The sequence below is a fragment of the Diceros bicornis genome, chromosome 31 (assembly GCF_020826845.1).
Source record: "Diceros bicornis minor isolate mBicDic1 chromosome 31, mDicBic1.mat.cur, whole genome shotgun sequence".
NCBI lineage: Eukaryota > Metazoa > Chordata > Mammalia > Perissodactyla > Rhinocerotidae > Diceros > Diceros bicornis.
This window is the reverse complement of record NC_080770.1, coordinates 26,154,699-26,172,618: the sequence shown is the minus strand read 5'-3', so window position 1 is coordinate 26,172,618 and position 17,920 is coordinate 26,154,699. Positions and strand designations below refer to the sequence as shown.

The 17,920-nt window shown below is 37.5% G+C and overlaps 1 protein-coding gene across 1 annotated transcript in view; it reads left to right on the top strand.

The window, feature by feature from the left end:
- The window catches only part of HSD17B12 (hydroxysteroid 17-beta dehydrogenase 12), a 149,209-nt gene that overhangs the window by 45,303 nt on the left and 85,986 nt on the right, over nucleotides 1–17,920 (top strand). Inside the window, exons 2-3 of the mRNA XM_058527111.1 lie at nucleotides 4,112–4,158; nucleotides 6,942–7,017. Of these exons, the coding sequence (XP_058383094.1) occupies nucleotides 4,112–4,158; nucleotides 6,942–7,017 (123 nt within the window). The remainder of the gene's footprint in view (nucleotides 1–4,111; nucleotides 4,159–6,941; nucleotides 7,018–17,920) is intronic.

Genomic DNA, 17,920 nt, shown 5'->3' with positions numbered 1-17,920 from the left:
AGGGCAGCTCCCTTTGGCTGAGGGCAGTTCCTGGGAGACGCTCACTTGTGAGCTGACAGCAGATAACACTCCTGGCAAGAGAGGATTGACTGAATACCTCTGTGCTGGAAGGGAGGAAGTGGTTGGTGCTCTGACACTGTCCACCACAAACTCAAAAAACCGGAGGATCTGGAAAAGGAAGACTTGGTATCCATTAGGCAGATTTTCTAATCTCTAGACCTGGCATGTTCTGGGCTTCTTAAAGTGTGGTCTACTGGTTTAGGTCAGCCTGGGGTTGGCAATTTTAAAAACACCACATGCACCCACTGAGTCAGCTGTATTTTGAAATAGCTACATTGTAGCCAAAAATTCGAGATGCATTATATGGAATGACTTTATTGTAGTTGAATTCTTGAACATTTTCTTATTAAGGGATTTTTAAGCCCCTAATCCGGGAAATCATATTGCCATTGATTTCATTGTATGTAATCATACATAGGATTTGTTTGCTCTGCAGTTGTAGAAAAGAAACAGAATAATCGAGGTATCAGAGGCTCTGTAAATAGATGAGTGGCAGATAGGTTAGGAGAGTGTAAGGTAAGATACTTGTAAAGTCAAGAACTTTGAGAAACCAGGTTCTCAGTCTAAGTCTTGTGTGTTTGCACTAAGACCCACTAAGTGCTGGGCATCATTCATACATTCAGCAAATGTGTGCTGAGCTCCTATCCTGTGCTCAGTACACATAGCAAGGAGCCTGGAATCTGGTAGAAGAATTAAGACATGTACATGTAAGGAAATATAATTCAAAGTAGAGAGTGGTGAGTGCCATAACAGAAGTGCATGTAAAGGGCTGTGGGAGTTCAGAGGAGAGAGAGGTTTCTTTTGTCTGAAGTGATCTGGAACAGTGGAGTTGGTGGAGCTTGAACAAAGGCTTTGAAGGAAGAGGAACGGTTCTAGGCATCTTTTTTTTTTCTGCTGAGAAAGATTCACCCTGAGCTAACATCTGTTACCAATCTTCCTCTTTTTTCTTTGCTTGAGGAAGATTAGCTCTGAGCTAACATCCATGACAGTCCCCCTCTGTTTTGTATGTGAGTTGCTCCCACAGCATGGCTGAGAAGTGGTTTATGTCCACACCCAGGATCTGAACCTGTGATCCTGGGCCACTGAAGCAGAGTTCGCCAAACTTAACCACTACGCCACCGGGCTGGCCCCAGTTCTGGGGATCTTGGAGAGAGCAGAAAAGTTTATCACAAATAGAAGGAAAAGGAGAGAATTGGAAGCAATTAGAAAATGTTTATCCTTTGTATGTGAAACCTTAGTGAATCAGTAACAGGAATACAGTATAAAATTTGGGTCCCCACGCCTCCGAAATACTCAGGAGATGAAAAGTTACAGAAATGCACCATTGATCATGATGTTGGAGGAACTTGTATCTGATGCTTAATTTCTTTTCTTTTTTTTTTTTAAAGATTTTATTTATTTATTTATTTTCCCCCCAAAGCCCCAGTAGATAGTTGTATGTCATAGCTGCACATCCTTCTAGTTGCTGTATGTGGGACGCGGCCTCAGCATGGCCGGAGAAGTGGCGCGTTGGTGCGCGCCCAGGATCCGAACCTGGGCCACCAGCAGCGGAGCGTGCGCACTTAACCGCTAAGCCACAAGGCCGGCCCTGATGCTTAATTTCATATAGAAGGGTTCTACCACAAACGTTTAAATTCTTTGTTAATAATATTCTTGTAAACAAAACCACAATGATAAAAACACATGGGTTACCTTTGGAAGATGCGAGGGAAGCAATTTATTTTGAAAACTGGTAAATAAAGGAGAAAAAAATCAAACATCTTGTCTTCCTGTGCAAACTTATATCATTGTAACCAAATAACTAACGAGGAGTCATTTCTCTATGGAAATATTCCAACTGATAAATGAAGATGGAATGATAGAATTCAAATATTCACCGTTTTGCAATGTCTAATGAGATAATGTATCTCAGTGGTGATCATCCATGGCTGCTAATAAAACAAAAAGAAAGGTAACCAGACATGTGCCTTCCCATGTAAATATGCAGTATCACTTATGAAGTATTCTTACCAAAAAATCAAACCTGAATTTTATCAAGTATCTTTATAGCCAACCACTAGGGGACAGAACATGTTAAATGACATCAGGGGAATGCAATCAGCAAATGCCAGGCGGGGAAAGTATAAACATGATTCAACATGATTCAACAAATCATGGAGGTGGGGAAGGGAGAAGGGAGGATGAGGGGAGAGAGAGAGAGATGGGGATTAAATAAACATAGATGGACTTGACCAAATTCTTACAAGTTTTTTGAAATATTTGAGGAAATTTGTATACTGATTAAATATTTGATGCCAAGGAATTTTTATTTACATTTTAGGAATGTGGTAACGGTATTGTGGTTGTTTTTAATAACATATGTTCTGAAATACTTATGATGAAGTGATAAGATGTTTGGGATTTGTTTCAAAATAGCTTGAGGTAGGAGGAAGCTGCTGGGGGTATAGATGAAGCAAGATTAAGCTCAGGTTGATAAGCAGTGAGGCTAGGTCATAGGTACATGGGAGTTTGTTACACTGTTCTCTTTATTTTTGGATATGTTTGACTTGTTTTTTTGGTGAGGAAGATTAGCCCTAAGCTAACATCTGTTGCCAATCCTCCTCTTTCTGCTGAGGAAGATTGGCCCTGAGCTAACATCTGTACCCATCTTCCTCTACTTTATATGTGGGACGCTGCCACAGCATGGCTTGATAAGCGGTGCGTAGGTCCGTGCCTGAGATCCGAACCTGTGAACCTGGGCTGCCAAGGAGGAGTGCGTGAGCTTAACCACTAGGCCACTGGGCCAGCCCCTGACTTTTTATTCTAAAGAAGTTTTTAAAGCTCGAAAGAGGAAGGCTGAGCAGGAACGTGATGAAAATCTATGAGGTGATGGAAGACGTGGCTGGGAAGAATATGGATGTGTTTGCTGTATTTCTGAATAGTGAAAGTGGAGGCCACCTCTTGTAATTTGAAAGAAGTGGTTTTAGGACGAATGAAAGAAAATCCTACTTTACAGCATAACTTGTTTTCCACAATCTGTAAATGGTTTGGAAAAATGCATAGTCAGAGAAGTTTGGGGAGAGCATCCCCTAACCTTTTGGAGCAGACAGCCATGTCCTGAATTTGTTAACAAACATAATTTTGGTGTTTCGGAGATAAGATAGTATGGTGTAGCCTGACTCATTATAATTTTCAAATGTTTCTAGTGTATAAGGTTTTTGAGCTTATAAGAAAAATATGCTTTCACATAGAAGAAATAGATCTTATTCAATTTTTTTACTACTCATAATTTTAAAAAGTTAGTTTATTAAGGTATAACAGATATAGTATGTGTGTACATAAGTGTGCCACACACACGTACCCAAATCAAGGCATAGAATATTTCCTCCACCTGAAGCTTCACTTAATTTCTTTCCCTGTCATCTACCCTCTTACCCAGAGGTAACCAATATTCTATTCTAATCGTCATAGATTAGTTTTGCCCTTTTTTGAACTTGATAAATGGAATCATAACAGCTTATACACTTTTATGTCTTTTTTCACACAACATAATGTCTGGGAAATTTGCTTATGTTTTACATATATCAGTAGTTCATTTTTATTGCTATTTAGTATTCCATTGTATGAATATTCCTCAATTTACTTTCTCGTTTTCCTGTAACTTAATATTTGGGCATTTACCTACTATGCATAAATAAAGTTACCGTGGACATTCTTTTGGTAAACGTGATGCATTCGTACCTCTTGGGAATTGCTAGGTCGTAGGGTAGGCATATGTTTAGTTCTGGAAATAATGCCAAATAATTTTTCCAAAATGATTGTATTTTGGAAATACAGCGCCACCAGCAATGTCTGAGAGTTCCGGTGGCTTCACATCCTTGTCAACACTTGGTATTGTACTCTTTAACTTTAGCCGTTGTGATGGGTATCCAGTCGTAAATTAGAACCACTGATATTGCTCTATTACATTAAAGTATCTGCAGGTCCCCTTATGTCTAATTGGTGGGTCCTAACATGGTCAGTTCTTCACTGTAGTTCTTAAACTAAACTGTTACTTTTTTTCTTTTCTCAGTTGTCACAGGTGGTACTGATGGAATTGGAAAATCATATGCAGAAGAGGTAGGTCATTTTCAAGACCTTTCTTTTTGGTATAAAAATATAAGAACAAATATGAAATGATCTCTTATAGTAGTTTTGATTTTTGAAGTCAAAAACAAAATATAATGTTACGTAGTATAACAGACGTACATATTGTTTCTATGTTGTCAGAAATACTATATTTGCTTAAACAAACACAATTCTAAAACACATTTTTATGCAAACTGAGTATAAAACTTTCTATCCTGGTAAGTTGGAATTGTGAAAAATTTAGTGTAATTTTATTTTATATTATGTAAGTATGGACAGTCCTCAGTTTTTAAAGTTAATTGTTTTGAGCTATTTTCCAAAAGGTGAGTATATTATTATGTAGTGGTTACATTTCCAGGCTAGTCCGTGACTTCATTTTCATAAGAAGGACTGTGCTTGACAGGTGTTGACAGACACAGGCAAAGGATTCAAATTCTCTGTAATGTAATTAAAGGATAGGAAACCATGATAGTTTGAAGAGCATTGTACAAAGCAGGAACCTTGGCAGTACTCTTATGGTGACTTCCCTGCCTTCCAGTTCTGCGAAGGCACCCACAGCCTATGATATTGCCCAATTGTGATGAAGCTCCTGGCAGATCCATTGAATCTCTCATTTGTCATTCTCAAAGGGTTTTTTTTTTTTTAATCCTCCTTTGTTTTCCCAGTTTTTAAATTTTTATATATTTTTTTTGCTGAGGAAGATTCGCCCTGAGCTGACATCTGTTGCCAATCTTCCTCTTTTTGTATATGAGCCACCACAACAGCATGGCCAGACAGACAAGTGGTATAGGTCCACAACCGTGACAGACGAGTGGTGTAGGTCTGCAACCAGGAACTGAACCCCAGGCCGCTGAAGCAGAGCGTGTAGAACTTAACCACTAGGCCACTGGGGCTGGCCTCTAGTTTTTTATTTTGAATATCAAAACTACAGAAAAGTTGCAAGAAGAATACAGTGAACACTCACGTACCCTTTTCCAGGATTCACCAATTGTTAACATTTTGTCACATTTAACTTTATTGTTATAATTATATTTTGGCTAGACCATTTGTGTTACAGACAACATAACCGTTCACCCCTGAATACTTCAGCATGAATCTTCTGAGAACTAGAACATTCACCCTTAAACCACGATACAGTGGTCACACATAGGTGGTTTAACTTGATACAGTACTGTTATGTATTTAATATACAGCCCATATGCAGGTTTCCCAATTGTCCCAGTAATGTCCTTTATAGCTCTGTTTTTTGGTTCCAAGATCCAGTTAAGGATTATACATTGGATTTAGGTGTCATGTCTCTTGATGGGAAGAATTCTCTAGCCTTTTTTTAATCTTTCATAACACTGGCATTTTTGAAAAATCCAGGCAAGTTGTTTTTCAAAAGCGTTCTTAAGTTGGATTTGTCTTATTGTTTCCTCATGATTAGATTCAGCTTAAACATTTTTTAGCGGGAATGCTACACGAGTGATATTGTATCTTTCTGAGTTTATTTTATCAGGAGGCACAAGAAGTCCATTTGTTCCATTATTTTATGTTAAGATAAATCATTTATTAAGATGCTATTACCATAATTCTCCAGTATAAAGATACCTTTTCCCCTTTGTAATTAATAAGGAATCTGTGGGATGATACTTTGAGACTGTATGAATTTCCCGTTTCCCAACAATTTTTCACCCAGTGGTTTCTGTTGACAGTTTTTTGCCTAAATTGGTTAATACCTATTAACCAGTGGTTTATTGGTGGTTTAAAAATGGTGATTTTCCAATGATATTTTTCATTCTACATTTATTAGATGCTGTTGTTCTATAAATAAGAGCTTTTCCTTGTCCTTCCTCCCCCGTTAATTTTTTTAAAAAGACTATTAGTATGGCCTCATGGGTTCGTTAGTGGTTTTAAAGCAGATTAATTTAGCAAACTATTACCAACCTTTGTTATTTTTATAAAAAATGTTCTTCCATGTCTTCTCATTTGCAATACCACTCGTTACTTAATAAAAGCTGACTTCAGGATTTTAGACCGGAATATTAGTTTACCAAATCACTTACAGTTCATAGCACCTAACTCATTGCTCATTTATATACTGTCTGGACTAGTTCACTAAAAAGTTTTGTGTATATCAGTGTTTTTTTTCCTGTGCCCCTATATTTATTTGTCTCTGGGGTAGAAACCACATTCCTTATTCTTATTCACATTCCTTAAATCTTATTCATTCTTTGCCACTTACACAGTGCTAGCTAAGTACATAGAAGGTCCTCCTCATGAAATTCTTTATTAATTTATCCAATTTAACTGTTTTAGTTTGTCTTTGTTGTCCATAAAGTATAATGCTTAAATAAAAATTTTAAAATTGATTCTATTTTTAGGAATTCCTAACATTTTAACTCTGGTTGTCTTTGCCAGTCTCTGATCTTTATGTATCCAGTCTGACACAAAAACTTTTTTAAAGCTAATTTTTAAATTATAAAATAGATACTTATGATTTAAAAAACTCAAAACAAAATGAAAAGTAAAAGTCTTCCTTCTTCTAAAACCCCTTGACATTTATATACTAGCTTGATTTAGAAAGATAACCCTTTGGGGAATCCTTTTATAAGGTCTTCATTTTGGATTGCCCATTCATTACACTTGGGTTTATTTGTTTTTGAATTTGGATTATCATATGGTCAGATTTTCTTAAAATGAGAATGTATCTAATTTCTGTTTTAAAATGAACTGTTTTAAAATGAAATGCACAGGTGTGATTCAACTGTTTGGTGTCTCTTTTATTGTTTCAGTTAGCAAAGCGTGGAATGAAGATTGTCCTTATCAGCAGATCTCAGGATAAGCTGAACCAGGTTTCCAGTGAAATAAGTAAGTGCTCACATCACCCTCCCCTCCCCTGTGATTACAAAAGGAATACAGCTAATCTAAGTTTAATGTTTTCAAGGAGATATCTAGCACTGACATATTTATTGATAGTTCAGAAAACTTCTTTTTCATGCTGTTAATGGAATGTCTTAAAGATGGATCATCAATTTTTTCCAACTAATATAGGGCTATTGTAATTTGCTTAAAGTGTCTTTCACGGACTCATTTAGATTCTGTTGTCAGGAGTCAAGTTCTCTGATTATTTTATCGTGTTCTACTTAAACATCTGAATTCCTTTTCTGTTGCTTCATTTAATACTCTTGCATGTTTTTTTTACTCTTTGACTTCATCGTCTCTAAATGTATATCATATATGATTGAGGAAAAATACAAAAGGTGGTAAATTTACATGTAACAGGGAAATTATTTTAAAGACTGTTTCTTCTTAGTCAGCTATGCTTGGACCTGAATTCTAATATGGCAAAGACTCTTTTAACTAACGTCCAATTAACTAACCCATGGATATACCGGTGCTGTCGTTTCCTTGGTAAAACATCCTGGCTGATGTACCCAGTATGCTGACGGTTTGTGCCCAGTAAGCTTCTCAGGATGACACTCGTGCACTTGTACTCCCACAAGGCAAATTGTTTACTTACGAAGAGTCAGTTGTGTTTGTTCCCAAACTTACTTATGCTGGGTGCATTTGTTATTAAATATTCTGTAATCAGATACAGTATTAGTGTAAAAAAGGGGAGTTACTTCTACAGAAACTAAGTTGAATGCTCTGAAAAAAAGTGAGAAAAGCGAGTTCTTTCAGAAATTGGTTGTCAAAAATCGTGCCATTTGCAACAACATGGCTGGACCTCGAGGGTATTACGCTAAGTGAAATAAGTCAGACAGAGAGAGACTAACACCGTATGATTTCACTTGTATGTGTCAGATAAGCAAACAAACAAACAAACACATAGACAAAGAACAGATTGGTAGTTACTAGAGGGGAAAGGGGCTAGGGGGAGGGCAAAAGGGGTAAAGGGGCACGTGTGTATGGTGACAGATAAGAACTAGACTATTGGTGGTGAACACGATACAGTCTATACAGAAACTGAAATATAATAATGTACTCCTAAAATTTATACAATGTTGTAAACCAATGTGACCTCAATAAAATAATTAAAAAAAAATTGGTTGTCAAATTAGGAGTGAACAAAACAAATGTAAAATGTTGGAAACAATTATAAAAAGTAAGAAGAAATTTGCTCTCCGATTGTTGCATATGTGTTGAAGTTTTTGCTGCATTTTAAAAGAACAGAAAGTGTAATCATAAACGATGCATTATGTGGGTGTGATTTATGGAAGAAAGACTGGAATTCCAGTTAGCAGATCTAAACTCAAAGATAAGGCCTCGACCTTATACAAAGGATCGGTGAATGAATTACACTTACACATGGTTTAAATTAAAATAAAATGGTTATAATGTGTATTTATCATTTTTTAGGATTCCTTGCTTTAACTGACTTCTCTAAGTAGCCAACTAACAAACTAGCCTAATGAGAGAGGATTTCTACTGTATTTTATTGTTTTTCCCCAGGTTTATTGAGATATAATCGATGTATAACATTATGTAAGTTTAAGGCATACAATGTACTATATTTTACTATTAACATTACCATCTACTAACATTTATATAGTGCTTTATTATTTATTTATTCTCTCATATGTATTGACCCCTTTGATTCTTCAAATATCCTTCTAAGGTATATATTTTTGTTATTATTTCTTTCCAGATCATAGTTGGTCCTATTGGACAGATTACACATAGATGCGCTTCATCTTTAGGCGAAAAACAGGTCTTTATACATTCCTAATATTAAGTGCGTTAAATCTTTTTTTTTAACCTTGCTAAGAGCACAGATCTTTACAGAGGTGAGCACGTGGTATGTAAGTATACAATAAATCTTGGGCATTTAAGAATTTTAACTTTCAAGGTTTCAGCTATGTAAACACAACCTTGAAGGTCCAAGACATATCTGGTATATTATAATTTTGCTAAGGTGTGAATTTGAATTAAGCATGACACTAATGAGCCTGAGGTAGTTACTTAGATTGTTCCCTAATAGCCTGATAGTAGGTGAACTTAATGTACTGCCTGGATCTTAATACTGTTTCTTTCTTAGTTTTTTGTAGTCATATGTATAATAACTCTTATAGTGATAAAAATGTTACGTTTGTATGTGTGTAAAATTGGCTATTAATGAAAGCACTTACTAGTTACTAGAAGTAAAGGTTCATAGGCAGAAAATAGAAGCTTTTGGTGAACTGGAACATTGAATTTTGAAATGCTATGAAATGAATGAATCCACCCTCTACCTGATACAGACACAAGAAAAGCTACCTCATGACACACTTGCAGCAAGTGCTGCAGCCTGTGCAAAAATTGCTCAACGAGTCAGAAGATAAATTTTAATATTTGAGAATTTGGTTAACTTGTGATATGAGGTGACACATGACCGTGGGCAGAAATGTGATTCGGGAGAAAGACAGGATGCTGTTCAAACATTTTCATGAAGGAACAGATGGTGAAGGCACTGAATTGACCTTTATTATGAGGAAAGTTTTTTTTCCTTGTTGAAAATTTTGAAAAATGTTTTTCTGGGCATAATATAAATTTAATGGAAGAGGTGATATCAGCAGACCAGGCTGTCCATTCTAAGCTGAAGAAATACACAGAGATTTATAACTTTGTGCAAGTTTTCGACTCAGATGTAAATCATCTCTTTGGGAGGATAATGTTTTCATGAACATATCTATTGCAGGAGAAGGAAGGACCAGAATTTAATGTGGACAAAGACAGACTGTTTATGCGCTCAGCACATCTTTATTGAAAGCCTGTGTAACAGATACAAGATCCAGTGGTGAACAAGATGGATACAGTCCTTGCCCTCTTGAAACTTGTATTCTAGTGGAGGAGACAGAGAAAACAAATAGGTCGAAAAACAAAAACAAACAAAACAAAACAAAACAAAGCACAAGACTGTTTGGCTGCATACCTAGCTGTGCGAGCAGCACTGGGTAGGAAGCAGAGAGACCAAAGAAATGACCTGGAGATGACGTACAAGACATAAACATTTATTGGGAACTTACATACAGAGAGTCCAGGGGCGGCCGGCGGGACGGAATTGCATACCGCTACCGTGAACAGAGAGGGGGTTGCTATATAGGCAGGGGAACAAAGGCTCCACACTTGGCAAGAGAGGGACTGTTCTCGCATGACCAGCATTCCGAGGACCGGTAGCTCACATGGAAGGGCTCTGTGTTCCTTCAAGACATGATGTTCTTTGAGATAAGCAGATCCAGGTTGCCCAGGCGCTGGTTCATTGAAAAACCAGCTGGCTGGCATCACACCCTGAAGGAGCCCAGGAGGACACATGGTTACTATAGGGCATGTAGGTTATTGCCAGGCAAGCGAGACCCTACACAAACAAATAAATAATTGCAGTTTGTAGTAAGTGCCAGGAAGGAAACAAACAAGGGGCTAGAGAGAGAACAATGGAGAGGTTCTTATTTTGTAGTAACATGGTGAATTTTATGACTGGCAGGGTGTTAAAGGGCCAGATGAATAACCTCTTGCCCATACAATGACACTCCAGTTATGAAGCTGGAGCTTGAGAGAAGGGAGTATCTGCTGGGACCTCTTGGGAGTAGTGGTGGAGAGGTTGCGTGTGCAAGTTGCACATGATAAATCCACTCTAACATTGCTACTTCCTTAAGCCTTTGGATCTCTGCTTCTATGTTATGCCAGGGAAGTTATGTCCTCCCAATTTTATTAAACGCAAGTTACCATGAAGTCCAAGTTTCAGCCAGCCAACCAAGTAACTTGTAGAGCCCCTTCCAGTTATATAAGCTAACCACTAAATCCTAAATCTCTGGCAAGTGATTCATATAAAAAAATTGTCCCAAACTGGTGTTGTAGTCTTCCTTGGTCTAACACTCTTAGAATCCATTCTCGGGCCAGCCCGGTGGCGCAAGTGGTTAAGTGCGTGTGCTCTGCTGCGGTGGCCCGGGGCTCACCGGTTCAGATCCTGGGCACGTGCCAACGCACTGCCTGGCAAGCCATGCTGAGGCGGCGTCCCATATAAAGTGGAGGAAGATGGGCATGGATGTTAGCCCAGGGCCAGTCTTCCTCAGCAAAAAAAGAGGAGGATTCGCAGATGTTAACACAGGGCTGATCTCCTCAAAAAAAAAAAAAAAAAAAAAAGAATCCATTCTCACAGATTTCCCAGGTGTCTACTAGTACAAATTAACAAAGTTTTGCAATTATTTTGTGTATAAGTTATCACTTTATAGATCAGGCTTTGTACTTGTTCCCCAGAGAATGCTGCGATCTAACCCTGTTATGTGTGCTAGTAGGGCATGGTCCAGTTGGCTCTTGAGGAGAAGAGGGATTCTCTCACAAGGAAACTGCCCTTAGAGTGATGGTGAGGTTATTAGAGGTTCTTCAAGCCAGGGAAAGCTAATCTCTTCAGACACAGGAGAGCAGGCTATTTCTATTTCCGCTGATAAGGGAGGCTCAGAGTAGCCTGGGGGTTCAAGATTTGCAGCTTCAGCTGCATCCACCCGGATATCCTGATCCCAAGTCTCAGGGTCTCTGTCATTCAGTGCTTTCACTTTCCTACATGAAACGTGGTGAGTCTGTGGAATTGAACTTACGTTGTAATTCTGCAATTGGCATAGTTAAATCTGATGTTAGCAAGGTGAGTGCTGTGGCTATAAGACATAAAAGTTTTTATTAGGGCTGCCATAGCGTTACTGACTAGAAGCGGATTCATTAGCCCGATGAACTGTGGAAGAACCAGATGCCAAGGCAAATGTCTTTTGCAGAAAAAAGGACTTTATTGCAGGGCTGCCAAGCAAGGAGACAGGAGACAAAACTCTCACATCTGTCTCCCCAAGTGACTCCTGTGTGGGATATTTATCTTTTGTGTGGGATATTTATCGTGGAAGTAGTGAGTAGGAGTGAGAGAGTAGGAGGGTGTTGGGGGCTGAAGTTCTAGGAGTCTGCTGTGCAGGCGTGAATGTCTTTCATATTACTTCATGGGTCGCATGTGCGATTTTGGTGGGGTAGTTCTGTGTTTCATGCGGTGGATTTTTAGTCTGTGTCGCCTAAAGTTTATGATCGGTCATTTTAGCTTCTGCAGTGTTTAGTCAGGGGTCAGCAAACTGCTCCCTTATTAGCGGTATTCCTGTTCTGCAAAACAAGCTCAGAAACTTTGTTTATTTTGTTTCCCATGTGAACCTTGTGGATGGGAGACTCCTTTTCACTCACAGTCTTTGTACTCATCATTTCTGCCAAACTCAAGTGTAGCGGCCACTTTGTCCCTTCAGCCACTGCTTCAGTAGATACTTCATTATAATCAGCAACCAGCGTTAATTTGATTAATGGTGACGCTGCTGCATCACGGATCAAATCAAACCAGTACAAAAGTCCTTTGAAGTCTGTTTTTTTGGGATCCCACTCCTGATACCAATTGCTGTATCAGTCAGAGTTGAGTCAGGAAACATGAGTCAAGCAAGTTAATTTAAGTCGTCTCTTCTAGTCTAGCTCTTAAACTCACTCCAGTGGGTTAAACTCATCTCTCCTTCTTCTCTATCTAACTGAAAGAAGAAAGGAGGAAAGGAGGAGGTTGAAAAGGAAACCACTTGCCAATTGAGAAAAATAGGGGCCTCTTCCTGGCTCCTCTCACCTTTTAACTCTCTACTGTCATTTTTTAACTCTCTACTGTCATTTTTTAACTCTCTACTGTCATTTTTTAACTCTCTACTGTCATTTTTTAAACTTGGGGATTCTGTGCCTTGGAAGCAATTCCTTGTGAGTGTGGAGGACAGCCTACTCATCAAAGTCAAAGTTCTTCAGAACGATTTTAAAAGGATTATATATAATTTAGCAGGGAACTAAATGTTTCGCCAACAATGGATAAGTGCTTTCTCAGGATTGACTGCTTTGATGAAATTACAGTTCTTTGTAAGGATGCCTGACACCCGTTGAATTAAGACAAGCTGAAAGTCATCACACATGTAATAGGCTTCTTTTATTATCATTGTTAGCCAGATTATTAACATATTAAATATTTTTGTCGATTTTGATTTGTCAAAGAAAAAAAAAATCTCCTGGATAATTTTTGAACTCTGAGCTGAGTTTTTACTTGCAGGAAAGCAAGTAGATCCAAAAGAAACTAGCTTTCAGAACAACCTACTGGCTTACAGAATATGGAGATGGTGATATTTACAGTTCATCTTATGTGGCAGTCAGTAATTCTGATTGCATACAGTTTAATCAGCTTTGATTTAAAAAACACACATTTCTGTCTTTGATTAAAAAAACCCAAACATGATGTTTCTCTTTTTTGTAACTTATCTCAGGATATAAAGCTTTCAGATGGCCCTGTAATTCTATGGCTTTATCTCTTGAAATGCAAAGCTTTTGGAAATACAAATCTTACTGTCTATAGTCAACAGAGAAATAGGGTAAGGTTAAAAAAAATCAGTTTCACTTTTTCAGTCCTGATCTTTGATCAAATCTGTGCAATTAAGGTGTGGATTTGACCAAATAAGTTTGTTCCACAATTTTCTGATGCACTATCAGTATCATTAATATGATGCTTTGTTATATTTAGCCTTTTTCCTTTACATAAGTATGGTGAGCAATGAGGCATTACTGGACATATAAAGACCTTTTTGTTTTATGTTTAATAAAACTAGAACCATGTGATGTTAGGATTCGAGAGTTAAGTCTCATGCAGCCCTTAGAGTCATATATTTTTCTATCACTTCTGCAGTACCAGAAATATTTTTATTGCCCTTAGAGCTCACATATTCCAAGGTCAGGAACCAAAAACCATCCAGTTTGCCTCTACTGGTTTTGTCTGGAGTACTGTACCTGAGGTAGAGGTGTCCTCTTACTCCAAGATCCCCAAATTCGTCAATGTTCCTGGCCTTCCAGAAAGTGACATTCTGTACTACCTACAAGACTGGGACTCCACTAGCCATAGAGCAGGTAGGTACCAGGATAGCTTCCTGGGAGTCGTTGAAGCATTGTTTCCACATACTGGAGTACAATCCTTGTTCCTTACTAGTGGGCTTGTCATGCCTAATTAAATGAGATTTACTGTTAAATGAAACATTTCTGGCATGGTCATGGTTACAGATGTGTTTTATTTAATTATATCCCAGTAGAGAGAAGGACAGATTCTTACTGAGCCTATGCAAATAATTACATTGCCATGTAAAATAAAAGAACTCAGTAAAGACATGTATAATATTTGACCATTGTTTTGATTAGTTTTGCAGACAAGGCCAATCAATATGTGTTGTATTTTCTACACAATTTCCATCTTTAAATTTATCAGATGATTTACTAGTTTGCGTTCCAGTTACTATTGCTGCATAATCAACTACCCCAAACTTACCAACGTAAAATAACAACCAGTTTAGATGTTCACAAATTCTGCTGGTTGGGAATTTTGCCAGGATGCAGGGACAGTTCTTCTGCTCCTTATGGCATTTCTGAGGTCACTCAGTGATGCTGAGCTGGTGGGTCATCTGGTCTGGAAGATCTAAGACGGCGTCTCTCGCAGGGGGTGCCATGGCCGGGAGTGAGTGGAAAGCTGGGCTTAACTGGCACTGTTGGCTGGAGTGCCCACATGCGGCCTCTCTAGCATGGCCATCTAGGGTAGTTGGACTTCCTGCATGATAACCATCTTCTCTCAGAGTGATGTTCTAAGAGAACCACGTAGAAGCTGACGTCCTTGTGTGACCTACTCTCAGAATTCATTTAGCATTACTTTTGCTGTACTCTATTGGCCAGGGCTTTCATGAGCCTGCCCAGATTCAAGGGGGGAGGAACAGACTCCACCTCTTGATGGGGAAGTGACATGGTAACTTTAGAAAAGAACATATGGGAAGGGAGATATTTTTTGAAAATAAAATCTGGATTTGGAAAATACAATCTGCCACAGTTTATAGGCTGTATTAAGGTTTCCCAGAGACTATTTTTCCTGAATTCGGAGGGATCAGTAGGAACAGCATAACATTCAAAGAGTGTTTCATTCCAGTTTGTACAAGTATAGCCAGCCACAGTGAGGTTAGTGAAAAATTAAGAAAGAAAAATGTTTTCTCAAAACCATTATTAAATTTTCCCTCATTGGTTCCATTCAGTCTTGCAAAATTAATTCTCGTTCCATTGGATCTTGGGTCAGCAGCATGCTTTTACAAAGTGTCTGATTTTCGAATAAAAGAGCCCTATAAATACTGACTCAGTTTCCTGGTACAGTCTGTCCAGTAATCTGCTCTTGGGCAGTGTAGGGTTATCCTGGGAAGGAAGCCTGAACAATGAGTTGATCCTTTGCTGCATCAATAATAGTCCAGAGTACTGATACAGGACTTCACTGGGGCTATTATTCTTTGGGTGTTTCTTCCAAAGACTAAATTTTCTGACCCCCAGCGTAATGGCCTCCAGCTTTTGGCAAGCTTGAAGGAAAAGTAGGAACCACCTGTTAATAAGACTAATGGTCTCTGGTTAATTTATTATAGTAATTAACAGTGTCGGAATGGAATCCCCTATTGGGGTATTATATAGAGCTAATTAATGATTTAGTCAATGATTATCCTGAGGGCATGAGCCTTATGATGGACACTTAAGGCATTGATAAATCTCCAGGGACTTCTATAAAGTGTTTTTTAAAATTGCCACCAATTAACAAGAGTATTTTTGTACTTAGAAACATAACCTTAGAAATCATTTTGTTTACAGCTATTGGGCTAGTCTTTGCACAGGATCATGAATATGTTTCTGTCTCTCCTGAAAAGTATACAAATGTTGAACCATATTCATTATTAGTTATACCTTGGCTTTTCCCATATTGTGGACTTGATAAATAGGGCAGCTCTCCTAAGAGAGTTGAGCTAATTAAAGACATGGAGAATACACTGCATATCTAGTACTTCCTAATACCCTCCTTGCTCAATAGTGCTACCTAGTGGTTGACTGGGGAAATACCAAAGATAGTTTGAGTGTAAAATATATCTTACCAATCAATTTTATTATTATTAATTTGAGACCCAAATTTGTGAAGGCAGTATCATAAAGAGTTGCCAGGAGACTAGTGATTACAGAAAAATATAAGCATAAGTCATAGGTGCCCAAGACAAGAAATGATTACAGTTTTGGTTTAGAGTGCCAGTCATTAAAGCATAGCTACAAGAAACAATAATTATTGGGAAATCCAGCTTTTTCAGAAACTTTTGTTAAAAAACGATTCAATGGTATGACAAAAGTCAATACCAAAGCTTAAAAAGTTAACAGGCTGTTAGGAAGTGAGAGTGTTTTGGGGAGAAAAGGAACTTTTGCTGGTCAGGCTGGGTACTGAAGGCACAGAATAATTTTTTATAGCTTTCTCATTAAGAGAAGACTATTATCAAAGATCAAGTTTCTTCTCAACAAGTGCTTTTAAACTGTTTAATTCATAAACTTTCTTTGTTGATTTTAATATATTTTGTATACCTACTTACACATTCATTTAGATAACAAGTTAACACTTTCACCTGTAGCTTAAAATGGATTAACTTGTGTTCTGTTATTATGTTATAAGATAATGCACATACCACATTGAATTTGCCATCCTAATTGGAGTTTTCTTTAAGAATTTTAGTCTTTAGAAATTGTCCTCGTAACCAAAGATTTCTCATTATTTATCTCACTATGATGTTAGTATAGTATCTTAAGGTCAATTGAGGGTATTATACCAAGTGAAATAAGTCAGAGGGAGAAGGTCAAATACGTATGATCTCACTTATTAAGCAGTAGATAATAACAACAACAAACAAACACACAGAGACAGAGATTGGATTGGTGGTTACCAGAGGGGCAGGGGGTGGGGGGGAAGAGGGCAAAAGGGATAATTAGGCACATGTGTGTAGTGATGGATTGTAATTAGTATTTGGGTGGTGAACATGAGAACATGATGTAATCCATGCAGAAATAGAATATAATGATGTACACCTGAAATTTATACAACGTTATAAATCAGTTACCACAATAAACAAACAGAAAAAGAAGAATCATAGAAATTATATTTACATCGACATTGCAGAGCAATACAATCATGATTGATACCAAGTTTGTCAGAGAGATGACATTTAAAAGTTTTACACAGAGAACAACAGGAAGAGTGATTAAGATGATTAAGTAATTAAGATTTGCAGCATTGTTCTGAAGTTTAGAAAAGCCAATCCTTTTATAAAGACATCAATTCTTATGACTTTAAATAGTTTGTGGAAGCAGTGATAATATATCTAACTGATAAAACCGTGTAGAAAATCTAAAAGTTCAAAGAATGAAATGTTACAGTGGCATTATATTTCATACTGTGATATGATCAGAAATAAGACACATAACTATTTTTAAAATTAAAATGATCAAACCAGTTCTAATCTGGTCAAGGATTTACCTTAATTAGGAGTTTTATGTACAACTTGGATTCTTATATAATTATGTGTTTATTTACCAATTATTAAAAATACTCCAGAAGTTTATATTAGTGCATTTTAAAATAATTATTAGTTGCTAGCCAAATATCTGTTTGAATTTTCTAACTGTCGCTGCTTGAGTGGGCCAGTTCTGTGAGAATGATTTTTCTGAAATTCTCAGCACATTTAAAGCATTAGAAATTTTGTCCTTGTCTGGTAATTCTTGAATTTTCTCTTCTTAGATTTAAGTGAGCACTTATTAGTCTCTATAGGCCAGCCAGAACAGGGGCTTTTTAAAATTTAAAACAGAGAGTTGGTTAACAGAATTGTTCAAGTCTTCTATATCTTCACTGATTTTTTGTCTACTTGCTTTTATCAGTTATTGT